This window comes from Saccoglossus kowalevskii, chromosome 21 (genome assembly GCF_978046115.1).
Source record: "Saccoglossus kowalevskii chromosome 21, keSacKowa6.1, whole genome shotgun sequence".
Lineage (NCBI taxonomy): Eukaryota > Metazoa > Hemichordata > Enteropneusta > Harrimaniidae > Saccoglossus > Saccoglossus kowalevskii.
This window is the reverse complement of record NC_140661.1, coordinates 15,090,816-15,118,812: the sequence shown is the minus strand read 5'-3', so window position 1 is coordinate 15,118,812 and position 27,997 is coordinate 15,090,816. Positions and strand designations below refer to the sequence as shown.

At 34.1% G+C, this 27,997-nt stretch overlaps 1 protein-coding gene and 1 long non-coding RNA gene across 2 annotated transcripts in view; both read right to left on the bottom strand.

Annotated features, from left to right (window-relative positions):
* The window catches only part of LOC102806976 (uncharacterized), a 48,568-nt gene extending 28,649 nt beyond the window's left edge, over positions 1 to 19,919 (bottom strand). The window contains exons 1-9 of the mRNA XM_085495145.1: positions 19,829 to 19,919; positions 12,434 to 12,506; positions 9,735 to 10,310; positions 8,033 to 8,272; positions 5,909 to 6,199; positions 2,810 to 4,447; positions 2,259 to 2,377; positions 1,177 to 1,366; positions 22 to 65 (exon numbers count right to left, since the gene is read on the bottom strand). Coding sequence (XP_085351271.1) covers positions 22 to 65; positions 1,177 to 1,366; positions 2,259 to 2,377; positions 2,810 to 4,447; positions 5,909 to 6,199; positions 8,033 to 8,272; positions 9,735 to 10,296 — 3,084 coding nt within the window. The 5' untranslated portion in view covers positions 10,297 to 10,310; positions 12,434 to 12,506; positions 19,829 to 19,919. The remainder of the gene's footprint in view (positions 1 to 21; positions 66 to 1,176; positions 1,367 to 2,258; positions 2,378 to 2,809; positions 4,448 to 5,908; positions 6,200 to 8,032; positions 8,273 to 9,734; positions 10,311 to 12,433; positions 12,507 to 19,828) is intronic.
* A 3,658-nt stretch (positions 19,920 to 23,577) lies between these two features.
* LOC144364592 (uncharacterized) lies at positions 23,578 to 24,505 on the bottom strand. The gene is made up of 2 exons (XR_014928094.1): positions 24,400 to 24,505; positions 23,578 to 23,961 (listed from the first exon to the last, which is right to left on the bottom strand). It is a non-coding gene; the product is annotated as an uncharacterized LOC144364592 (long non-coding RNA).
* Between the last annotated feature and the right edge of the window lie 3,492 nt (positions 24,506 to 27,997).

Genomic DNA, 27,997 nt, shown 5'->3' with positions numbered 1-27,997 from the left:
TAGTTGTATTCATGCACTTACTGAAGCTTGATGTCTGCGGTACTGCTCTTCTGTGGTTAGATCAGCTGAAATAGACAAATTGAAAATCGACCAATTAAATCATTCCTGTCATCAGAGAAGCAGATGCACATGGGGAGGGGGCTCTCACAACAACTGATGTTACATATTGATAGCGACCATGCAGATTTTTGAGATCAGCTAAATATCAGTTGTGCATTTACTGCTAAGCAACATTATTATATGTGCCAAAATTATGTGTTGTGTAATAATAAACCAGAAGAATACTGTAAAACCGTTTATTTTCACTGACATTTAATTTCACTATTTTTATGTTTTGAGCATATTCACTGTATTTTAAGTTCACGAATTTGTCCCGAAAAACCAGGAGTGTTATTGTTACTTTACATGTTCATGTAGATTTAATATAGCGGATTTTACTTATCAGCAAAAATATTAAAACAAAAACTCAGTAGACTAATTAATATGCACATGTGCAAATTTGATGACTGTGCTGCTTGATAAGTTGTAATACTGTAAGTTTACCTGCTGTGAATATTGTTTTTTTATTTTCACTGCTATTAATTTTTTTGATCTGAAGTTGAGTTTCGCTGACACGCTGCTACAAAATTTTCTATTTTCTCAGACTCGCTTCATTTGTGAATATAGAACACTATTTGAGTGTCATATACAGAAAGGCGTTCTCACTTTCAACTACACATCTTTTCAAAAAAAAAGGTAATTCTTAGTATTTTTAATACATCTTTGTTATTTTCGATGGTGATCACCTGATATTTATGCATCTAAAAACATGGCTTGATTTGCTTAAAAGTGATTGCAAAAATGCAGTGAAGATAATAATATGCATTGCGTATTGTGCTAAATAGAATATACATCAAGAATTAATATTTGTTATTTAGATTTTTGCAATAATAATAATCCTTCAAATTGTACAAAATGTATTTGTTTAATGTCTGTTACCCAGTTATACCTTTCTTGTCAAGATGTATTCCTAGTTTGTAAGTCTAGATAAAATTTGGGTTAGATTTATTAATTTTGATGCAATATACTATGATATATTTTATGATGAGATAAATGTCTGTGCCCAAACAAGCACAAAATAAGCAAAAAAAATCCAAAATCAAGCATATCAATATTTAGGATTCTGGGCATGCATACCAGTTTCATTATACTGTATTCCACCCTCCTTACACATCCTCCATATCCATGGCTCATTAGTGTCATCCATTGCTGAGAAAATAATCACACATATTTCTTTTTCTTTTCCATCAATTATCGATGATAAGTCTATCACTTCTTTCTTCATATTGGTAACAAAAAACTGGGTCAGTTTGGTCTCTTCAAAAACCTAGTTGTAAAAAAAAGTCACTGTTAATTACATAGTCCCCATTGGAATTAAAGGAAAAATTATTAATTCCAAAAACGAAGTAATATGTACCAAAAGCATAGTTGGTAATTTAGGGTGAATAATTGGCTGGGTTAGTAATATCAACAGAAGTTGGATGTATTAAATGATTCTTCCAAAATCGAACAAGCCATGCATGGCACAGTTCCCATTAGATTTAAAATTTATAGTTTTGTTTATAGCAATATAGTTGGAACAAAAACATGAAGTATGGATCCAGAAGCTGATTCTTATGATGATTATGATAATTTTTGAATATTAAAATGGTTATTGACATTCAGTCATTTTGTGTCTGATCATCAAACAATATTGAGAGATATATTGCTCTGGAGCAGCATTAATTAAAACAAAATGGCCACTGGTCAGCCATTTTGAATTGGATTGTCAAACCAATACATTTGTATATCTATGACATGATTAATAATGAATATATAAAATTTGAACATAATCAGTAAAAGCATTGTCAGAGACATGGCTCTATAAACGCATTCAGTAAAACAAAATAGCAGTCAGCCATTTTAAATCCAATCTGAAAACAAAATTACGTCCATCAGAGACCCATAATTTCTAATGTCTGTACCATGTTTGAACGAAATCCATCCAGTTCAGAAAGGCCAGGGGTCAGGTTTCGAAATGCCAGAAATGCTTGATTTTCAATGATTTTTTGGCACAAAAATGGCCACCATTGAGCCATTTTGAATCTGATCGTCAAACCAATATATCTGTATATCTATGACATGATTTATAATGAATATATATAATTTTAACATAAATCAATTCAATTTAATTACCCTTGTTTCAAATCAATAAATAGTTAAATAAATAAATTACTAACCAGTAGTCCAATCTCTATCACAAGTTGTCTGAACTTGTCTCCTATTTCACAATGAAAAGCCCATTGTGGTTTATGTAACTGAATGTCTTCTTCAAGGTACACGGATACAAGAACAGTTTCTAAAAACACAAAAAACTAATATAAGATACACACTATGATATTAAGAATAACCATCCCAAAGTGGTCATTATTGACTCAAGTTTGATTTGAAGTTCCTGAATATTACAAACTAGTTCAAAATTGTCTCCTGAGGATATTGATAATTTTTATTAAATTTAATTTTTTTAATATTCAATTTGATAATTTTTTTTTTATTCGATTTGATGATAAAAATTAAATTCTGCTTCAGGAGATATACATGTATTGTTGTCCTGCAAGAATTTTTATGTCATAACCTTACAATTCCAGGAGCTCCCATGATGCCTCATGATAATGTGTTGACCAATCAAAACAGCTGTTTTATTATGATATAATTAAGGTACCACTACTAAATTAAATTCATGGCTGTATATTTATACTTTGTATAAGTAAAGGAATGCACTAACACATACCTTTCTTGTCTTTGTCTTCGAAAGATATTTTATGTATTTTTTGGTCAATTTGTCTTGGATTACCAAATACGGACAAACCAGAGGCTGCTGTTCCCCCATATGATGCAGTCATATCATTGTCCATGTGTGACGAACTAGTGCAGTGTCTTGAATTACCAGACAATGTCAAACTAGAGGCCGCTGCTCCCCCATATGATGCAGTCGTACCATTGTCCTTGTGTGACGAACTAGTGCAGTGTCTTGAATTACCAGACAATGTCACACCAGAGATCATGCATGGCATCTGATATGCTGCTGCAGCTCCTCTATAGCCTGGTTCATTGGCCATTTCATACACAGTCATGGCTAATACATTGGAAAGAGCTGCAATAAATGGATCTAGAAACAAAGGTTCTCTTTCTACTTCCTTCTTTTCATCCTTTGGATATGTCACTGTGGACTCTGACTTTGGAAAGGCGGAAGCACCATCATCTTTTTGTTTATCTAACTCTGCAATTATTTCAGGCTTATCGTGCTTGTCAAAAGTCTTGGCATTTCCTTTCATCTGCACCATTTCCACTTTCTTGGTCATCTCCATAGCAACCGCATCATCATCATCTTTAAATCCATCCTGTACAGTAACATCATTCCCTGTATTCTCATCATGTTCTTCTACTTCTACTTTTTCAATTTGATGGCATTCATTACGTTTCATGAATGAAAACCTGTTTTGCAATTCACTCATAATCTCCCAAACAAAAAAAGCTGCAATGATATTTTGAATCATCTCACTCTCCTCTTTTGTTGTTGTACTATCATTCGAGTACTGTTTTTCAATCTGCCATTCCTTATACTGTGCTTTCAAAAATTGCATATTGTCAGTCAAGGATTTCATGTGAATTTCTTCTCTCCTGTACAGTTCATCGGCTAAAAAAACAATATTCTCCAGTTTTGACCTTGTTGACAGCATCGGTACCATTTCTAATGGAACATTGATGAATTTCTCCATTTCAGACAATTTCTCTTCACTTATACTCTGTACTCTCTTCAGTTCTTCTTTCAACTTTGAGTTCTCTGACAACAGTTTTTCATATTGAAGATCAGGACTTGACTTCTGTCTGCCGAGTCGTCCCCACCATGCTTGTTTTGCAGGCGTGGAACTTGGTGAGACTACGGCTTTGTCCTTCACTTCAGCCATCTCGATGCTTTTACTGTCAGTGTGTTCAGTCTTCAACTTAGACTTGTGTTTTCGTATTACATTACAATCATTCTCATTTTTATTCTCATTTTTTTTCTCAAGGTGCAACACTTTTGCCTCAAGCTCTGCATTCACCTGCAATACATCTTCTAGCCTGGCTTCTAGAGTTTTTTTACTTTCTATCACCATGGCAACTTTCTCCTCGGCTTGTTGTAATTCAAGCTGCCACACTCTTCCCATTTTTCTTGTGCTGTCATGGTTCTGCAGTACCAAGTCTTCTACATGCTCAACTCTTTCATGTGCCTTCTTTAGTGATCTATTCAGATTGTGTCGTTCTCTTTCAACTACAGGTATCTTGGCGCCATATTGGATAGTTCGATCATCAAGTGCAGAATCTGATGAACACCGCTTTATTATGCTCGGAATGAATGGTTTGGATGTGCGTGCAATTCGGACTGCATCTGAGAGGTGGAGGAGAACATGAAAAAATAAATACAATAACTGCATATGGTAGTTTTTTATTGTACACAATATTATTAATCGACGTCACATGGAAAACTATATACTTAAATTGTATTTAAGTTGTAGCTAGAACATAGATAATGAGTTTCATACATGTAAGCCTGAGCTCCCTGTGGAAACCCCCAAATTTTAAAAGATAAACTTCTATTCAATAGTTTTAGGAAGGCTCCTAGCTGCATAAGGGACGACGTCAAAAGATCGATGTCGAATAAAAAACTTATTTGCTTCAGTTTAGGGGTGGGGGGGGACGACGTTGTAAGGCTGAAGGTTTGGTGACTGGGTTTTTTGGGCGCGAGTTGTACTACCTACCTTTGTAAATTAAATGCACTTCTTAAAAGAAAGGTACAAATAAAGCTTGTTTTTCTTTGTTATTGGTTCATTTGTAAAGTCTTTTTTCACCCATCCGACAACCAACTGCTATGCCATACTACTGTCCGATTATCAATTTGTATTTAATGGTGAATGTAGTCTGATGCCATGATCAATATTTATCAATTAAGTTTCAGTGGGGGGTGAGGGGGGTTGGGAAAAAAAAATAAAGGAATTAAGTTTTTTATCCTACATTGAACTTTTGATGTTGTGAAAATTGGTTTTTATTGCTCTAGAAAACAATGTCATTTATTGTTATTCAACTCGTATAAATAAATGGCACACTCCAAGTTGTTCAGATTAACCTCTCAGTTGGCCATGCTTGGGTGTCAGTTAGCTGTTTTACAAATTAGGTAGCAAATTTGATAGCCATCTTGCAAAATTTCCATGCAGTTCCATGCACACGAGCTCAACCAGTATTTCACCAAATTACAATTACAATAATATGAGATTATAAACAGACGCATAACAGAGGTCAATTAATGTGTTCCTGTACTGCCTGAGTACATACTTTGCAGTATTCTCATGATAACCTCATCATTATACATCTAAAATAGCAATGTAGAACATTTCACGCTGTGCATACACATGCCTTCAGTAATGAGAGTCTATTTCCATCTTACGTTGAAAGCGCTTTCATGTAAACAAAGAAAGCGTTTGAATGTGACGTAAACATGGTGCACAATTTTCAAATAAGGAAGACTTTTGAAGTGTCTATACCACACGTCCTTACAGCATTTTATGGGTTAATTAAATCGTTTCGAGTGTCAGATGTATAAAAATACTAGATAGTGCAGTTAGTAATTACTGTAAAATAGTTTATTTTCGCTGGGAATTAATTTTCGCTGAAGGAGAAAATAAAATCCAGTGAGTATACCTTTTTTCCTATATTTAACATTCAACTCATCAAAAAGCAGTAGAATTTAATACAAAACACCCAAAAAGTCTTTTCAGCGAAAATTAATTCCAGCTAAAATAAAGTACTAAAAGATATGACAGTATGGTTAAGTCAAAAGTTAGAATAGTTCTACCTGTCTTTGAGATTCTAATTAAACTTTGTCCATTTATTTGAATGGCTATAATACCATATGTCTTCAGACTATCAACTCTTTCAGTTAATATCTCACGCACTCCAGGAATAATGCAATCAGGTAACTGAAAAGTTACTACTACAGATCCAGACTGGATGGCTGTCACATTAATACATTCGCGCGGTATACCCAGCTCCAGTTGTAGATAAGAACGGAAGTTTTCCAGGTCGTCCATATCAAAGTGGGATATACTACCTTCAAAATGGAAGTTCACATAACCATATCCAGTGTCTGAAAGCAAAATAGTCAGAAAAAGCAACAAATAGTCACAATCTGGGTAAAAATTTCCAAAAATGTTTTTTTTTCACACCATTTCATAAATAATTTTGATTACAACAATGTTCCAATAAATAATCTGAATAGTTACAAAAATTAACTAAAATACTATAAACATATTTGTCTACATTTGAGAAAATCTTGATAAACAATTCTTCATTTGGCAAGATTTGGTAATCAGGTGAGTACATAAATAGAGCATAGAAGAATTTTTTCCTGTGTTCTGAAAAACTGTTATGTTTACAGTGAAAAATGTAATGTTTTTCATCACCTACGTCATTAGAGTCGCACTTGTTACATATCCTGTCAATTTTATTTATTCCCGTGTGACTGCCTGTTTCAATTGGCAAGAAGTGGGCTGAGATACAGAATTTGGTTAATGCTATTCTGTGTTTTTTGTTTTTTATACCATCCAGGAATTTTTCGAATTTATAATTATTTTTTAATGTTTTATATGTACTTATTGATATTTATAAGGTGCCATTGTCAGTTTAAAAAATGTATCAACCACTAGCTATATCAACCATTATCAACTTTAATTAAACTTTAACTTTAATTACCAATCACTAGATTTAATAGTCTTTATTTAATCAGTTACCATTAACTTTTTTTAGGGACGACGTCAAAAGATCGATGTCGGATAAAAAAACTTAATTGCTTTAGTTTGGGGGTGGGGAGGTTTTGACCTCAAAAAGATTTTATTTTTTAATGAAGTCAAAAAAATGTTGGAGTATTTGTAGTTCGTTTTTTTTCTATCCAATCATGGACAAAAATAAAAAAAAATGAAAAAAAAATGTTAAGACGAGAAAATGTGGTTTGGTACGAGTGTAAAATTTGCGTCAAATGATGTTAATTTCTGGGCATGGACGTAGAACCAACTGCTATGCAATACTACTGTTCGAATATCAATTTGTATTTAATGATGAATGTAGTAAATGTAGTAAAGGAATTAAGTTTTTATCCTACATTGAACTTTTGATGTTGTCCCTTAACCATTACCAGCTTTGTCAACATTTATCAACTACTAATTTTTATTGACTGGATTACTATTTATAATATTAATAACCTTAACTAACTTGATCACCTTCTACAGAATGGAATCACAAGTTACTTTAATGCGCGGTGGTCGTCGCGCAGCACGTGTTCGAATTTCATGTAAATAAACAGTGTATTTTACACGCGTTGTACATCGCTATGAGTCCCATATCGAACAGGACGCGGCGCGACGACTGCCGCCTTTTAATACCATTTGCCATGGAGAGCGTACTTTACTTCTATAATGAAAACCTAATATTTATTTAGCACTGTAAAAACTGAATTCTGGTAGTAAAAATAGTTGTTTTTTCAAGAATTAATACCCCCTGGGTAAAATACAAATGGAATTTATTTTTTTATTTAACACAAATAAAAGATCAATTTTTGGTTGATAATAAATCTGGTAACATCATTTGCCATGATTTGATCCAGTATTAGCAAAAAGTTCATGCACCATATATCATGCTGATGGTAAGATCACAAATCTGCCAATATATAACAAATCTGCCAAAAATATAACAATCCAAGTTATGCTCATGATGGATATTCAATAAATTAGGTACTCATGTTTCTCCCAAGAAAAAAAAAGATAAAGACACAACAATAACAAAACAAAGGCTGCAAACTTTGCATGGTGTCTTTCCAAGATGTCGATGCTTTATATTCTTGTTTCAAAGCATTACTTTTTCTTGCCATATGCCTTTAGTAGTGTGTCGGTCATGAGTACGTTCATTTACAAATTTGCTCAGTTACCTTCTTGATCTTGTCTGTTTGAATCAAAGAATCGCAGTGCATTTCCTCTATTTCTACCAAATTGTAGAACCTTCCTATGCAGGTCTAATCGACCAATACAAAAGAGGAGATACTGTAAGAAATGTAGATTATAAGAAGAAAGGAGGGCGTGTCTTTCAAGTTCATTCATCAAGTCTCTTGTAGATTTTATAGCTTCCAGGTAGCGAGCAGGAATTGACCGTGGATTGTCAGTACAAGGATCTGTGTAAAGCATATAATGAAATACAATTTACTTTTATATATAACCCTTGTCAATAATAAATAATTATGCTCTTTTGATGTCAGATGAAACTCAGAGAGATGGTATTCAAATATCCCAAGCATACTGGTAATGAAAAACAATAACGACTTTATACGACTCTTGATAGACCGGTCTTCTCGCACAGTGTTCCCTATAAACTAATTCACTTGTAGAAATTTTGTGACTTCATGCGAAAAAAAAAACACTTTGAATAAAGTATCTGAATAAAAAATGTGTATAAACAAGCCATGCATGGCACAGTCCCTATTAGTTATCGATTTTTAAGATATATAGTTTTGTTTACAGTAATATAGCTGGAATATAAACATGTAAGGAATATGTTTATGATGATTGTTTAACATTAAAATGATTGACATTTCTATCTGATCGTCAAACAAGTACTTGTCCATATTGAGAGATATTGCTCTGGAACAGCATTAATTAAAACAAAATCAGCCATTTTTAATACATGTATAATGAATATATAAAATTTGAATATAATCAGTCAAAGCATGTCAGAGATATGGCTCTAGAAGCCCATTCATTAAAACAAAATGGCCACTCGTCAGCCATTCTGAATCTGATCTAAAAAATAAAATAACATGCATCAGGAACCTGTAATGTCTAATGTATGTACATGTACCAAGTTTGAACAAAATCCATCCTTAAATGCCAGAAATGCTTGATATTTGATGTTTTTAAACACAAAAATGGCCAGCATTGGGCCATTTTTAATAGGATTGTCAAACCAATATATCTGTATATCTATGACATGATGTATAATGAATATTTCAAATTTGAACATAATCAGTTGGAGCAAGTCAGAGATATGGCACTAGAACCACATTCATTGAAACAAACTGGCCGCCAGTAGGCTATTTTGTATCTTATCTGAAAAACAAAATGATGTGCATCAAGGTCCTATAATGTCCAGCGTATATACCAAGTTTGAACAAAATCCATCTGTAAACAGCTGAGAAATGCTTGATTTTGACGATTTTAGAGAAGAATATAAAAAGTTTGAACATGATCAGTCAAGAGATGCAGCTGTAGAACGAAATTCATTAAAACAAAATGGCTACCAGTTGGCCATTTTGAATTCAAACAAGAAAAGTTTGAATGAAATCCATCCATACATGATCAAGATCTGCGTGGTTCTGAAATGAAAGAAATGCTTGATTTATGACGATACTGGAGATGGAGATGCCTGTGATACTGGTACAGATGTACAGTTGCATAGAGACATATAAGTCAATCAATAAGTACTTGTTTTGTTGACGGGGTCTGAACGAGGACAAACAACATTTCTGGTTCTTTCATTTTACAATATTTCAGCAACAAACAAACTGAGGCATTCCAAAAACTAATCCACGTTTTTGTTGACATAAAATTGCACATATATAATGTACATTGCGTACTTACCAGCTCGCAAGATAAATTTGATTTTTTCTAAATCTGATGATTCTATCTCTTCACACACTGTGTTCAACATGATATTGTAAGCTACACTTGGTCCGATAAATCTATCTGATGATTGTTCAGTTGTCTTTGGTGAAGCAGGCTTTGACAAATGCTCTAACCGATCATGTGGTTTTAACAATGCAGGCTGTACCAGTTGCGGTGGAGGAAACGATTGATGCTGTATCTCTGTCTCTTGTAGCACATAAGGCTGAACCAACTGATCACTATTTTGGAGTGTTTTCTCTGAGTGCACACCTGAATCAACAAGTATATTTCTACCAATGTCTGTATCAGATTTTGTTGATTGACTGAATAACCCATCCAGTTGAGATATTAAGGCAGGATGTGAGGAGTAATTATGTATTTCTACAAATTCATCCGTGCCCTCGTCTCTTACTGCCAAGATTGTCCTAATGTTTTCATTGACTGTAAGAAGGTGAACAGTTTTTGACTGAACAAGTGATTCCAAAAGAGCAAGTCGTGAATCCAATTTCTTTACTTGTTTTGATGGCAAAATTCCCATCTTGGAAAATGACCCTATTTATATAAAGACAGGAAAAATAATAAGCACAATTATAATATATTCAGATACAAATATTATTATTATATTATACAATTATAATATATTCAGATACAAATATTATTATTATATTATACAATTATAATATATTCAGATACAAATATTATTTTAAATTTTCAGAATTTAATAAACCTTCAGGTGCCTTGGCCACATGAGGCCGGTAATGAATACAACATTCTGATTGGTCCATCACTTTCTTGTTGCTTGTTCTATATCCCTTGGTTACCTGACGTCAGCACTTACATATTTGAATGTTTTCAAATTACAGCACTTAATCACATGCTTTTGGACCAGAATCCTGGCCTAGTGGAACAATATGGCGAATACTGGTCACCTGCGTTCTATTTGCCATTCGCAAGGGACGCCAGGAATCAGGTGCCTTGTTTAAAGTATAAGAGGGACTTTCTTAAACAAGGGAAAAGTGGTGCAGCACCCTCGTGCCATGGCCATGCGCCCCCCTTCCTCTGGGCAGCAGATCCTCTGGCAACCATAAAATTCTGATTGACCAGGGATCACATGTGGCCACAGTTTTCATTTGTGACCTGTCTGATAGTCATTTTGGCCCCAAGAAAGCCATAGAATGCTCCATTTTAACTTAGAATTATTAAAATCTCTACACCCTGGTAGGAAGAACCCTATCTCCCCCACTTAGTGGCGCCGCTGAATTGCAGTGCTCCCTCTTGCAGTTTTTTTTCTAGAAAAACCCCTGAATTAGTACCTGTGAAAAATAACCACCAAATATAACTGGCCTTTAAATTCAGTTATTTAAATTATTGTCAGTACAAAGGACAATTTGTCAATGAACTTAAGCTTCAGTAATCAGCACTGGAAAAGTATTAACTTACAGTGGTTTGAATTTTTACACAGAATTAGTTTTTTTTTTTCAGGATTGCATACTAGATAAAAGAGAAAGGATTTTGCAATGTAAAAACTATCGGTTATGGAAATTACTGTAAAAATTTCATCATACCCGAATGTGAAATTCTGTAACATAATTCACAACATATTAATTGAAACCATTCGTCCTAAACAATACTTTGAAAGCAATTTAGTCATCAATCATCATGGCTACAACTGGTGAACAAGCAGAAAATGTGAGGGCACTACCGGGGGGCACTACAAATTATTTTTCTTGGCGAGTAAATGAAAAGTTGAAAATAATATGAGGGGGTACTTATACTTGGTTAGGATTTCCACAGCATAAATATACCGATATCAGTATAAGCACCAGTCAAAATATATGATTTAACCTTTTCACCACCAGACTTTTTCGCCTTAATTTGTCTGCACTTTTTTTTTATATTCCTCAATATTTCTTATTTTAGAGCCATCAGACAAAATTTGATTCAATTTTCAGTTTTTACTCAAAATATTTGTCTATTTTTGTGCCAAATCTTTTATTCTGAAGGAATAGTACAGATGATAAAACGGACTATTTTGTGAATTTGTGATGAAAACAGAAAAATGGTAGTGAAAAGTTCAAAATTTGAATTTGGAGACCCCTACGGTGGCTAGTTAGAGCCATTCACTTTTTTTCGAATTTCTCACATTTTCACCTGTATTTTTCGGCTTCATTTCGAATTTCCGACAATTTCACTTTAATTTACACCTCGGTGGAAATATTTAAAACGCGGTGAGAATAATTTTCTTCACGGTGGAAATATTTAAACCGTGGTGGAAATAATTTTCTCCGCGGTTTAAATATTTAAACCGCGGTGTAAATATTTTAACCGTGGTGAGAATAATTTTCTGCTAATGTTGAATTTCCGTCATTTTCACTTTAATTTACACCTCGGTGCAAATATTATCACCGTGGAGAAAATTATTCTCACCGCAGTTTAAATATTTCCACCGAGGTGTAAATTAAAGTGAAATTGTCGGAAATTCGAAATGAAGCCGAAAAATACAGGTGAAAATGTAAGAAATTCGAAAAACAGTGAATGGCCCTAACAATCCACCGTAGACCCCAGTTTTCAAGCAGCCAGTCAAAAGATATAGCTTGGCAATATTCCAGATAGTTCCTGTGATAACAATATCTAAAAACAAATATTTAATTTACAATGAATAAATACATACTTACTAGCAGACAGCTGTCTTTTTTACTGATAGATATGAAACATGACAGCAGCTAAAGTACATAGTCAAATGTCAAGCTAGAATAAAAAAATGAGGAAGATAATAAGTAAATAAAATTTCCAAATTAATCAAGAATATTGACAAGAATGTTTCCTTTTCTGGATACACTCCATTGCAGCCACTGACTTTCTTTTTTAATAGTTACATAAAATGTATCTTTATGAGTAGAACCAATTTGATGGTCAAATCAAGAGAGCTAGGGGATCCAAGTGAATGTCCCTGGTAACAAATGCTTAATCATGTTTGTATGCATGGCCAAAAGCTGTTATTTAAAAATATTTTATCCATGTAATTCACATGATTTGTATTTTAGTATACGTCTTAATTAATTTTTGGTTAAAATTTTTTAAATGATTAAAGATGAAATTGAAAACTAGCACCCTTAAGCTTGGGTAAACTCTGATTATTAAAGGTATGTTGCAAGTAATTATAAACATATGTGGAAAGGGTGGAAAATGTATCCCAATTTTTTGTTTCAGAAATGTTACATTATTATTATTATTATTGATTTAGAAAGATGTAGTTAACTTTTCAGATTTGTTGCCCAGTATGAAATATTTTTTGGTGAAAAAAAAAAAAATTATATTTTAAGAAAAATTCTATAGGAATTCTATTAAAACAAAATATCATAACAAAATAAGTAGTGTTATTAACAATTTTCCAATATTTTGTGACAACCATCAGTACTCAGCCTATAACCACATACATTGTATGATGTTTTCCTCATAATTTGAGCAAACATGATTTCAGGTAATTGCAAGAATTTTTTATCACAGAAACCAGGGGTAAATAGCTCAAAAATAACAAATTTAATGGAGGTTTCACCTGTGTCTTGTGCGAAAGGCAGTGTGGTGACCATACATTTTTATTCTTGTTTGGTGAACAACAACATAAAATAAAACCGTAATGCAAAATTCAAGAAAATCCGATTATTTGTCTTATTGATAGCCGACTATTATGTAAGGTTCTCGCCACTGTAGAATAAACACATTTATAAAGTGTTCTGATTAGGTTAAACATTTTTCCTAGCTTGCTCGAGAAGTTATCGAAGTTTTGATTTTATGATTAATAATATTTTTTTTTATTTTAATAATAGTTGTCTTCTTAATAAACAGGTTTTAAATACTGTATTTGCTCAATTAGGAGTGCATGTAAGCCAACAGTTCCCTATAGTAAATGTATATACTGTATTATTCAAATCTGACTTTTTTGCTATTCATACAAGGGTATTATATGTACTACTCGACAATAATAGATCACATGATCCCCAGGAGCTAGTATTGCGGGTTGATAATATGCCAACAGAGTTTCCTGAAGAAGCCCTAATTCTAGGGCGAAACGTTGGAAGAAATAAACGTCATTATTACAGAACTGACCAGGTGTATTGTTGTGACAATCTTTGTGTTATTTGTATATGTACTACTAATAGAGCAAATACAGTATGTGTGTAATTAATTATGTGTTTTTAATGGGTTATAAATGAAATATGAATATATGTTTTTTTAATTGTTTTTTTCAGATTTGGTAAGAGCTATTGGAGGTCATGTTCAGATTTTGCAGGATCATGAATCAGACTTTATCAGGCCGCTTTATTGTAATGGTCGTTTGATAAAATTCCATCAGACGAAAGCTGTATGAATATGAGATCATGTTGGGACATATTTCCACATGCAGATATCATGAAAACCAATGTTTAAATAAAATATCGACTTTGCAATATTGGCAGTTACTTAACATCATGGTACATATCAATAATTAAAATAAAAAAGGTATTTATTATATTATACATGTTTTCTAAAACTTTACCACTGTAATTGTTTATTGATCCATTTGAACTTTTGCCATGGTGACAGTATCAATAATCAAAAAACTGGCACTGACAGATACTTCACCAGTAATGTCAAAATTTCTACCTACTAAACTTAAATCATGGCAATTGACAGAAAAATAAAATTCCTGAATGAAAACAAAAAATGGAAGTCTCACATTCTTCACATATTTTCAATTGCATAACTGAACCTGTATTACCATTAACAAAATGAACAAGTATTTTTACACCACAACACCGTCATAGAAATTTTAACTGGAAGATTTCTTTAAGTATTCCTACACTAACTCTTTTACTAGTTATTTAATTAACAAAAATAAACTAATTATAGTACAGCTAGAGCAAAAAATGTTATATTGAAATGGTGTGAAAGTGAAAGTAAAGCATATAAGTTTTTTTTTAGGTCACTGCTCGCTTATTGTGCTATACAAAGTAGTGTGACCCCAAAACCTTGACACGACAGCATCTGATCTGACCAGAAACGTGATAAACAGGTTTTATACTTTTAAAAATTACATATATAACATGAACAGAATTCTCTTCAATAAAAATCTAGCTAAAATCAAACCATGTATGTATATAGTGTTTTTTAAAAGTGGTTTTCAGGGGAATGTTACAAAAACAATTTTGATGAATACATCGCCTATTACTTGAAGGGCTCTACAGATACTGTAAAATACTTTATTTTTTTGCTTGGAATTAATTTTCGATATTTTTGCTGAAGAAATGATTCAGTAAAAATAAAATCCAGTGAATATACCTTTTTTCCTACATTTTACATTCAAATTGTCAAAAATCAGTGAAAATAAATCCCATACAAAACACCCAAAAAATCCTTTCAGCGAAAATTAATTCCAGCTAAAATAAAGTATTCTACAGTATTCTACAGTAGTCAAAATAAATTAATTTTAAAAAAACAGCCCTCATTGTTACTTTTCTATAATTTGATAAACTTAGTCGACAATGCAGATTTAATACATTTTGCAAACTATGTATATTCAATTTTATTAATAGTTGTATTTATAGAACATACTGATGTATACCATGACTTTGATATGGAGTTGTGTAAATTAAAAATTACAACAGAACAAAACAAAAACTACCCAATAATATAACAGAAAAATTATTATTAAATTTTGTAAACAAATTTTGCAAGTAAATAAAAAGTCCTGTAACATGGTATCAAAAGCAGAGGTGGGTCAATATCCACTTGTTTGTGGGAAAATACAGGCCATTAAATACTGGCTGCATATAAAGAAACTCTAAAATGTAACAAAACAGGCTTTAGAACATAAACCCAACAATACAAAACAAAATGGTTAAATGCAATACAATAAATTTTACAAGAAAACCTGTTAATTTTCATTCAAGAAAAATCTTGTAGAAAACAAATAAGTAAAATCAAAAACATCTAAAAACTTGTGACTATATATGAGCTAGTGACCCCCATTGCATGGGAAATGCGACCAAGGGTGGCTAAGGCAGGGAAAATGTGATTAAGAGTGGACCTGTGGCAGGGGGAATTTGAACAAGTGTGGCCCAATGGCAGAGGACATTTGAACAAGGGTGGGCCCATGGCAGGGGAAATTTGAACAAGGGTGAGCCCATGGCAGGGGAAATTTGAACAAGGGTGAGCCCATGGCAGGGGAAATTTGAACAAGGGTGAGCCCATGGCAGGGGAAATTTGAACAAGGGTGGGCCCATGGCAGGGGAAATTTGAACAAGGGTGAGCCCATGGCAGGGGGAATTTGAACAAGTGTGGCCCAATGGCAGAGGACATTTGAACAAGGGTGAGCCCATGGCAGGGGAAATTTGAACAAGGGTGGCCCATGGCAGGGGAAATTTGAACAAGGATGCCCTGTGACCAAAGATGGCCCAAGGAAGCGAAAATGTGAATAAGAGTGGACCTATGGCAGGGGAAATTTGACTAAGAGTGGACCTATGGCAGGGGAAATTTGACTAAGGGTGGCCCAAGGTAGGGGCAATTTGACTAAGGGTGGCCCAAGGTAGGGGAAATTTGACTAAGGGTGGCCCAAGGTAGGGGAAATTTGACTAAGGGTGGCCCAAGGTAGGGGAAATTTGACTAAGGGTGGCCCAAGGTAGGGGCAATTTGACTATGGGTGGCCCAAGGTAGGGGCAATTTGACTAAGGGTGGCCCAAGGTAGGGGCAATTTGACTAAGGGTGGCCCAAGGTAGGGGAAATTTGACTAAGGGTGGCCCAAGGTAGGGGAAATTTGACTAAGGGTGGCCCAAGGTAGGGGAAATTTGACTAAGGGTGGCCCAAGGTTGGGGAAATTTGACTAAGGGTGGCCCAAGGTAGGGGAAATTTGACTAAGGGTGGCCCAAGGTAGGGGAAATTTGACTAAGGGTGGCCCAAGGTTGGGGAAATTTGACTAAGGGTGGCCCAAGGTTGGGGAAATTTGACTAAGGGTGGCCCAAGGTAGGGGAAATTTGACTAAGGGTGGCCCAAGGTAGGGGAAATTTGACTAAGGGTGGCCCAAGGTAGGGGAAATTTGACTAAGGGTGGCCCAAGGTAGGGGAAATTTGACTAAGGGTGGCCCAAGGTAGGGGAAATTTGACTAAGGGTGGCCCAAGGTTGGGGAAATTTGACTAAGGGTGGCCCAAGGTAGGGGAAATTTGACTAAGGGTGGCCCAAGGTAGGGGAAATTTGACTAAGGGTGGCCCAAGGTAGGGGAAATTTGACTAAGGGTGGCCCAAGGTAGGGGAAATTTGACTAAGGGTGGCCCAAGGTAGGGGAAATTTGACTAAGGGTGGCCCAAGGTAGGGGAAATTTGACTAAGGGTGGCCCAAGGTAGTGGAAATTTGACTAAGGGTGGCCCAAGGTAGGGGAAATTTGACTAAGGGTGGCCCAAGGTAGTGGAAATTTGACTAAGGGTGGCCCAAGGTAGGGGAAATTTGACTAAGGGTGGCCCAAGGTAGGGGAAATTTGACTAAGGGTGGCCCAAGGTAGTGGAAATTTGACTAAGGGTGGCCCAAGGTAGGGGGAATTTGACTAAGGGTGGCCCAAGGTAGTGGAAATTTGACTAAGGGTGGCCCAAGGTAGGGGAAATTTGACTAAGGGTGGCCCAAGGTTGGGGAAATTTGACTAAGGGTGGCCCAAGGTAGTGGAAATTTGACTAAGGGTGGCCCAAGGTTGGGGAAATTTGACTAAGGGTGGCCCAAGGTAGTGGAAATTTGACTAAGGGTGGCCCAAGGTAGGGGAAATTTGACTAAGGGTGGCCCAAGGTAGGGGAAATTTGACTAAGGGTGGCCCAAGGTAGTGGAAATTTGACTAAGGGTGGCCCAAGGTAGGGGAAATTTGACTAAGGGTGGCCCAAGGTAGGGGAAATTTGACTAAGGGTGGCCCAAGGTAGTGGAAATTTGACTAAGGGTGGCCCAAGGTAGGGGGAATATTCTATCAAATAGTAACCCTGACCTGTTTAAATACCAAACAATTTATGGATGCAATGACAGAAAAGAATTATAGCCTACTCTATTTGATAGACAAAAACAAGTTTTGTGGCTCTTTATCAATTTTTCTTTGACAGACATTTTTCATTAATTGATAATTTCATTAATAAGTACTGTTTAACAAATCATTCAAGTAAATAACAGCATTTAAGGGAAATACTTACGTAAATATTTTGTACTGAAGATTAGTATAAATGATTTAAAAATAAAAATTTCAGTTATATTTATATAAAATAAACAACGTTGTCATATTGACTTTACTCTGACTTTCAAGTTAATTTGAAAAATATAACAGGTACTGGATGGTTAACATTTTAGTGAGGGTCTACAAGGGGTATTTTGGTAAGCTGTAATCGATTGTTTTTGTTTTCGTAATAATAATGTAATTAAAATATATAAAAACATAAATTTGTAGACATTAGCAAGGTGTAAAATGTAATCAGCTATTTTATTCGTTCGTAATTTCTACAAAGATCAAGGGTATAAAGCATTTTCCACATTAAATGTAGTAATTCGTACGCAATTTCCAATTTTGATTCTTAAACACAAGTTATTATAAAAATGTAATTAGGAATTTGCTTCATCTGTAAAGTGTAAAAACCAATTTTTCACTGTAAATGAAACTTTCATTTTATTTCCTGTAAAAACCTAAAATACTTTTTTTCATTTTCTGTAACCTGTACCAGCTAACAACACCCCCACCCCACCCCCACCCCCACCCTTGAGTGTCAGATTATGTTCCTACCAACATTTTGGTGCTACTTTTTGGCTATTTTTATGTATACTTTTGTTAATAATTTTTAACCAAATGAACAACATCAACATTGATCAAAATATTGGACAAAATAAGACAAAATTGATGAGCGGTTTTAACCTTTTCATAAAAAAAATTTGTCTGCACTTTTTTTCTCTATATTCTTCAATATTTCGGGAAATGAACCCTAAATTCAGTCATTTTAATTTTTTATTCAAAAAATCTTGACACTTATGTCCAAATCTTCTAAATTTGCGATGAAAAGTAGGAACTAGTACCGGGTAGTAAGAAGGTTATTGGTGAAAGTTGACTATAGCAACCAAAGTGAGCCAGTGAAAATAACAAAATTCTGTAGCAGTGAAAATTTCTTTTTGGTTCTATGACACAAAGTGACAGCCACTTCAGTGATTTTTTTTTTTTGACACAAATGCCATAAAAATAAAAAAAAATTCCTCAAAATGAAATTTAATTGTTTACAGTTTAATACTACCTAAATATATATGTTTATGAATTCAGCTTTTTATGAGAATAACATAAAGAATTAGGAATACCGTAAAATCTGTATTAGAAGCCGCATCCCTAATAGAAGTCGCACCCATTCTTTTTGAATAATTGAGAATCAAAAAAATCATCATTTCTCATATGTGTAGATGCTCTAATAGAAGCCGCATCCCCTCTGTTGCTTTGTACCATTTTAATAGAAGCCGCAGCTTCTAATACAGATTTTACAGTACTAGGACTTAAGGCCCCCCCCAAAAAAAATGGTGGCGGCACAGAAGGAAGTCTTTCCGGGAAAAGGATGCAGTGACGACTAATTTTTCTTTATTCAGATTATTTAATACCACAAGATATGTTTTATGCGAATGAGCATATAATTATTTACATCTAATTAGCTATGGTCATTCCATCTATGTTGTAATTATTTTTTATTTTATGCACTCACTTATACCAGTACTAGTACAGTGAACGACTTGCACTTAAATGGAAAGGAAATATATTCTGAAAACTAACTCACAGAAACCTAGAGTACAACTCATTGAGAGCAAACAATAAATAATTAAATAAACAATTAAAAATCCTTGCCGACCGTCCCAGTAGTATTTTTGAGACAAGGCACGGTTAATAACGGTCAATTACGCGTTCTTCGTCGTGGTTTCCCTTTTAATCTCAGCATGGATGAAATGTGCTTAGGGTGAACTAAAATATACCCCGGAAGTTCTCGCTAGTCTACTACTATCCTTGCGACATCTCAGATACAAGATAGATATAAATAAGCCATCACTTACCGTTTTTCCGTAATTCTGCATTTTCTGAACGAATATCAAGCGTGCTCGCTCAACAACAAACAACTGACAATGCTGGTAAAAGGGGGGGGGGAATTCCCAACTAATATCGAGGCTGGAAATTCCGTCTTTGATCTTCCTCAGAATTTAGGCTCAACCATTATTTCTCATGGGGGTAAAGCTAGTCTGCCAGTTACTTGCGTGTAGGCGGGTTAGTGGCGATGGATTAGAGATAATATTGAAACAAACGTAACAGACCGAAAGTAAATATTGACATACCAGATTTATCCAAGTCTTATCGGCACAACACTTTTTAACGTGTCTATTTAACACTTATATAAACCACCACGTGTGTATATTTATTTTGTTTTCTTTACATTCAAATTTTTGTGGTTGTCTTGTTGTTACACTTTGTTTGTTTTTTGTTACTTTATTGTATTTTCAACCAAGATCCCACTCTGGGATACGGTTTCAATAAAGATTATTACTATAATTATAAACGGCATTTGTGAAGAAGTGAGTGGATTTGATCCAGTTGTTATGAACATGGAAGGTACAACGTTAGTACCTTCCATGTTATGAATTATGTCAAATTTAAAGCGCGGTGGTCGTCGCGCAGCGCCTGTTCTAATTTCATGTAAATAAACAATGTATTTTACACGCGTTGTATACGTTGCTATGAGTCCCATATCGAACAGGACGCGGCGTGACGACTGCCGCTCTTTAATTGTATTTTGTATGCAGATGATTTGTTAATACTGTCTGCAAGTCAAAAGGGGCAGCAAAAAGAAATTAATGCTTTTTATAATTATTGGCAACTCAAAGTTATAATCATGTTAAAAGAGCAAAGTGATGATTTTCAATGGGTCAGGTAAAAACCTGGAGAATGAATTTACGTTTACCTGAATGTAATGCCAATCAATTATGTTAACAATTATCTTGGGATTATTTTCTAAACTAAAGGTATATTTAGTGCAGCTACCTCTAGACTTCATGACAAAACTCAAAAATAACTGTTTCATATGTACAAAATGCTATGGGATTGAAATAAATGTTTTTCTGTGAGATTTGCTAACAAGTATTGTGACTCTGTGGAAGATGTATGGCAGATATATGGGGAATTAGTTCAGGCAAAAACAAATCAGTTATTGAAAGTGATGAATTTACTTCAAAATTATTTCAAAGTTATTCCTGAAAACTTCCACTTAAAATTCTGTAAAGAAAGTTTCAGGTTTCAAAGTAAGTCTTTTAACAGTGCTTGTCGTGGTGAATTAGGTCGGTATCCTATCATGGTTCACATTTGTAATTTGATAAATGAAATTTCTTCAAAGACTTGCATTGCCAACAAACAAATACCGTATTATTATCCTTAATACTGCCTTTGTAGAAAATAGTTTAGATCTGATGATCCTTTGGTTGGTGTTATTAATAAATTATTGGAAATTACTCAGTTGAGTTCTACTGACCTTAACACAAAAAATGTCAATATTCTTGTCAGAGAAAGAATTAGGTGGCAAAAAGATGTACAGGGTAATAAACAAATTAGACTTCTACAAAAAAATTAGGAATGATAAATATGTTTTTGAAAATTATTTTGATGACATTACAAATAACACACACTCGGATTGCTCACAAGGTTTAGAGTATTGGCACATTTCTTACCAGTTGAATCTGGGAGACATTCAGAGATTAAGAAAGAAGCAAGATAAAATCCAAGGTTGTAATAAGATTCATTTTAATGAAAAAAAGTTATACAAGTTGGTTCTACCATAGATTTGCAAAGAAAATATAATGTATGTTACATTCGTACCAGTGATTTGCAAACATTCAAACAAGGATACAACATTAATTAGAAAAAATGAAGTAAAACTTAGTATAACCGGAGTTGTATTTATTAATATAATTTGGCTATTGTACAAAAGATTTGTGCTGTATATGACAAATACCCCAAAAGGCAGTGAATGAGACAATAAAACATAATGCTAAAAGTGTAATTGTTTACAAAAATAACAGAAATATTCAATAAAATTAGAATCAAAGAGAGCTTTAAAAGAACTCCAGTATGTTGAGAGAATAACATAACATGATATTTGCAATTATCTGAATTTGTAATTCATGTACCGGTATATACCAAGTTTTGTTGAAATATGTTGAATGGTTCTTGAAATAGCACCCAAATAGCTTGAATTTCACCAGCTGATATGCAAATTATCTAATTTCCACCAAAAACTAAAGATATCTGGAAACTGCCCCAACACATCTATGCACCAAGTTTTATTAAAACATATTAAGTGGTTCTCAAGATATCACCAAAATAGCCTGAATATTGGTATGTAAATTAGGCATAATTTAATTTGCATAATTTTCCACCAATATCAATCATGTCTATACACATTTAAATGAAATATCGCCAAACAAACACATAAAGCTGTCAATGGAATAATAAACACATGTATGCCTAACACCAAAGCATTGGAAATAGTGGTTAGTTGAAATTCCATTTTTAACCAAATAATACAAAAATATTTGCCAAAATTAGAGAATTAAAGATATGGCCATGGGATGAACAAATCTAGTAGATGTCAACACAAGGTACATACACACCAAGTATCAAAGCACTCAGGCTACCGGTTTTGAAGAAGAAGTCGAAAATAGAATTTTTGACCAAAAATGAACATTTTAAAATATTCGCCAAAATTAGGAAATTGAAAATTTCCTTACCAAATTAACAAAACTGATAGAGGACAACCCAAGGCACATGCATTATCAATATCAGCACTGTAGACCACTTAGTGTCATAGTAGCATAGAAGAAATTTTAGAGTTTTTGGGGACTAATTTGCATAATTTTTGGCAGATCGACTTCTCATGAACAAATTACCATCTACACTCATCAAGGCATCCACACACTAAAAATCGAGTCAAACGGTTCGGCGGTTTTTGAGAAGAAGTCGTGCACAGACACGACACACAGACAGATAGATGGACGACAGACGCAGGACAGAAACCCATCCCATGGTCCGTTGAGCCAAAAACAGCTACACTAACGAAACTTGAGAGATTTACTTTATTTGTTATGAATTTAAAATGCTTGAGGTCATTGTCTAGATGATTTATGTGTCTACAATTAATATGCATAGCCAACATCATCACCAAAGCTCATCAACGATCTGAAGATATGGTAGTTCCCTAGAGAAAACGGGCCTTTCTAACATGAATTATTAACTGTGAAGAAATTTAAAGACTTTTCAAAGATTTTTTTATTTTCCTGTAATTTAAAGACAACCCAAAGACTTTCCACACCTCAAAAAATCCAAAGACTTTCAAAGGATTCTCCCAATGCTATGGACCCTATAAACCCTAAACTATTCAAGACTGTGGAGTACCCCTTCAGCATATCACCTGTGTATACTAAGTTTCATTCATTCAAAGTAGTACTGTAAAATTGGTCAATCATTATGCAAATTAGAAAAATATTTACAGTTAGGTATGATTAAATTATATTAAATTTTATATGAAGTATACTAAACCTTACCTGTTTATCAACCCTATTAAGCTATACAAACTCGATAAAATAATATAAATTATAAAAAAAGTGAGGGTCATCACTTCGTCAAGTTGTTGTCACTTGCTGTGTGTTATTGAATGAAAGTCATCACGTTTATTCGACACACACGCACACACACACACACACACACACAGTAACCACTAAAGACTGCCATTTTGTATTTCACACACATTTAAGTAAAGAAGTAAGCTTACAAATTAAAACATTTTTAATTTTATTCAGTAAGACATGTAAATACAAATGATGACCGAATAGTGACCATGTTAGTACTGTAATACAATATATTCTACTGTAATTTAATCTTTATAGTGGGATTGCTTATAAATTTTAACATTTTTAATTTTATTCAGTAAGACATGTAAATACAAATGATGACCGAATAGTGACCATGTTAGTACTGTAATACAATATATTCTACTGTAATTTAATCTTCATACTGGGGTTGCATCATTTAGATTATTTCCGCACACAGTATTGTATTTATCAAATGATACACTAACATGTGACGTCAACTTCAAGAACTCGTCCAGTGGTAAGATTGCATCTTTACATTTAGATATGTATTGCTCCTATAAAAACAAAAAAAACAAAAAAATTTGTAATTGCAATTGTTGAGGGCGCCCTCCAAGTAGGGGGGACTGTGTGCAAATAGTTCCATATTTGGAATTGGCATTTCCTAATAAGGATCATAGGATGCAAATAACCTCCGTAATACCTGAAAATTATTGCATGCTTAGAGGTAGTCTTTATTGTATAATAATGAATGTACATTTCATTGTTGACATGAAATTTGTATGAAATTTAAGCTAATTAAAACTCAACAATAAAATAAAAAGCAAAGTTAATAAACAAAATCTTAGCAGCAAGATGTAGTGTAAAGAGATGGTATAACCAGAGAAAGATAGTAAGAAGGTTTTATGGAGCAGTAATCGGAATTAGATTAATGTAATTCCACAATTTTAATTGGTGTACTTTCTGAAGCACTGCGATCGTACTAAGATACTTACCATTCCAAGGTACTTGGTTTTGACATAGTGTCTCCCCTCTTTGTCTTCATACAATTCAAACACTAAATCAGCAGCATAGGGGGGCCATTGATTATCAAATATATCCAAGCCACTTAAGACAGCAATTAAAGTTGTATCATGGCACGAGTACATATGAAACTTCTGCACTCTGAAAAAGTACAAGCATGATTAGACTAAAATAAAATAACTTTTTAGGTAACACTAACTACCCATATTTCAAGGCAAATCAAAAGTTTATTATATGTTAATGAGCCCAACATTTTTTCTTTATATTTATAGTACACTATTTACTGTCTTCTACTTAGTGAATGACATGCAACAAAAGAAATATATGTGGAAAACTAGCTTAGTTGTCACTTTTCACATTATGTAGTTAAACCATTATTACATTTATTTTTTTCACAATTACATGTTTGAGCAATAGTCCAAGACTCACAGCCTGTTGCCAGGACTACCAATATACCTTCCCCACAAAATACGCCCTCTAGTGACGAAAATATACCACTTTCCCGGAAATAGCAAAACCGGGGTGCAAAAATACGTCTGCTCTGTCATAGCATAAAATACAAACATGTCAGTTTGCTGATAGTCCATAGAACGTTTTTTTTGTGACGTCGTTTGGTACACCCAGAAACACAATATCACGCATGCAAGTTTACGTTACACCCCTAAACGTCATGCACGCGCATGCGAAATGCCGTATCTTCGACTTCCGGGAAAGTGGTCTATGACATAAATTGGTGCCAGAGCATTGACATAATTTTGCTCTGTATAGATGTTAGTCAATGACGATTATGTTTTCGAAAGGTTTGACTACATTCTAGAGGACGAACGATTACACAGCCGAACACAGTTGTCAATTTGAATGACATAGCCACATCCATATATGTTGACTTGTATAATTCCCATGTGTCATATGGCTCACCAATAAGTCACAAGAGGCCAGTAACTAGTAATGGATCCCGCATTCTGATTGGCCCAGCATGTTTTCATTCTTTGCCCTATTCTCCTTGGTTACGTGATGTCAGCACTTATGCTCATGGTTGTTCTATATTATAGAGCAGGGTTTTCATTTTAATCTCAAAACTTGCATGAATTTAAAATTGTTTTGTTTGATTTCACTAATTTGCATAAAAATAGTGAGAAATATACGAGAATCTTTTCAAGTATGAAAGTTTAGACAGACAAGTCTATGGAAAACAAAGCTTGGAATATTTTCAAATTACATCACTGAATTATTTGTGTGAATCCCAGGCTGTAATTATGACCCAAAGAAATTACTAGTTACCTTTTTACAACTTGTCATTCACAAGCGACACAGGAAACCAGCGAACCATGTATACATCAATTAGCCACCACAGAAGTGGTCTGTCACTAGATGGCGCAATTTATAGAAATTGTGTATTCAGGTTTAAAGTTCAGAAAATTTGGAATAATTCTATTAATTATTTTATAAAGGACATGGTAGTCATCATGTTAGCTCACTTTTTTTCAGTCTTTGCAGCATTCTGGAGATTTTCCCTAATCATATGCACCACTCGTCCACTCGTCATTTGTACGCACTCCAGTCTACCTTTACCAGGTTTGTCTAGATAAAACGCCATCGTGTCAACCGCACACTTCTCTATGACATCCATCATTACATCCAAGATTGGTGGGCAAGGAAGACCATGCGACTAAAAGTAGGCAAATGAGGAACATATAGTCTTCTTGATTATGTTTCAGTGATTTTTGAAAATTTTGAGTGGCTACCGAGTATACATCATAATTACTGGTGAGCCAATCATAGAACACTTTATATATCATGTATTAGTCACTTGTAAAAATGTGCCTAAGTGGCTACCATGTATACATCATAATTACTGGTGAGCCAATCATAGAACAATTTATAAATCATGTATTAGTCACTTGTAAAAATGTGCCTAAGTGGCTACCAAGTATACATCATAATTACTGGTGAGCCAATCATAGAACAATTTATAAATCATGTATTAGTCACTTGTAAAAATGTTCCTGAGTGGCTACCAAGTATACACCATAATTACTGGTGAGCCAATCATAGAACACTTCATATATCATGTATTAGTCACTTGTAAAAATGTGCCTAAGTGGCTACCAAGTATACATCATAATTACTGGTGAGCCAATCATAGAACAATTTATAAATCATGTATTAGTCACTTGTAAAAATGTGCCTAAGTGGCTACCAAGAATACATCATAATTACTGGTGAGCCAATCATAGAACAATTTATAAATCATGTATTAGTCACTTGTAAAAATGTGCCTAAGTGGCTACCGAGTATACATCATAATTACTGGTGAGCCAATCATAGAACACTTTATATATCATGTATTAGTCACTTGTAAAAATGTGCCTAAGTGGCTATCGAGTATACATCATAATTACTGGTGAGCCAATCATAGAACACTTTATATATCATGTATTAGTCACTTGTAAAAATGTGCCTAAGTGGCTACCAAGTATACATCATAATTACTGGTGAGCCAATCATAGAACACTTTATATATCATGTATTAGTCACTTGTAAAAATGTGCCTAAGTGGCTACCAAGTATACATCATAATTACTGGTGAGCCAATCATAGAACAATTTATATATCATGTATTAGTCACTTGTAAAAATGTGCCTAAGTGGCTACCAAGTATACATCATAATTACTGGTTAGCCAATCATAGAACACTTTATATATTATGTATTAGTCACTTGTAAAAATGTGCCTAAGTGGCTACCAAGTATACATCATAATTACTGGTTAGCCAATCATAGAACACTTTATATATCATGTATTAGTCACTTGTAAAAATGTGCCTAAGTGGCTACCAAATATACATCATAATTACTGGTGAGCCAATCATAGAACAATTTATAAATCATGTATTAGTCACTTGTAAAAATGTGCCTAAGTGGCTACCGAGTATACATCATAATTACTGGTGAGCCAATCATAGAACACTTAATATATCATGTATTAGTCACTTGTAAAAATGTGCCTAAGTGGCTACCAAGTATACATCATAATTACTGGTGAGCCAATCATAGAACACTTTATATATCATGTATTAGTCACTTGTAAAAATGTTCCTGAGTGGCTACCAAGTATACACCATAATTACTGGTGAGCCAATCATAGAACAATTTATAAATCATGTTTTAGTCACTTGTAAAAATGTTCCTGAGTGGCTACCAAGTATACACCATAATTACTGGTGAGCCAATCATAAAACACTTTATATATCATGTATTAGTCACTTGTAAAAATGTGCCTAAGTGGCTACCAAGTATACATCATAATTACTGGTGAGCCAATCATAGAACACTTTATATATCATGTATTAGTCACTTGTAAAAATGTGCCTAAGTGGCTACCAAGTATACATCATAATTACTGGTGAGCCAATCATAGAACAATTTATAAATCATGTATTAGTCACTTGTAAAAATGTGCCTAAGTGGCTACCGAGTATACATCATAATTACTGGTGAGCCAATCATAGAACACTTTATATATCATGTATTAGTCACTTGTAAAAATGTTCCTGAGTGGCTACCGAGT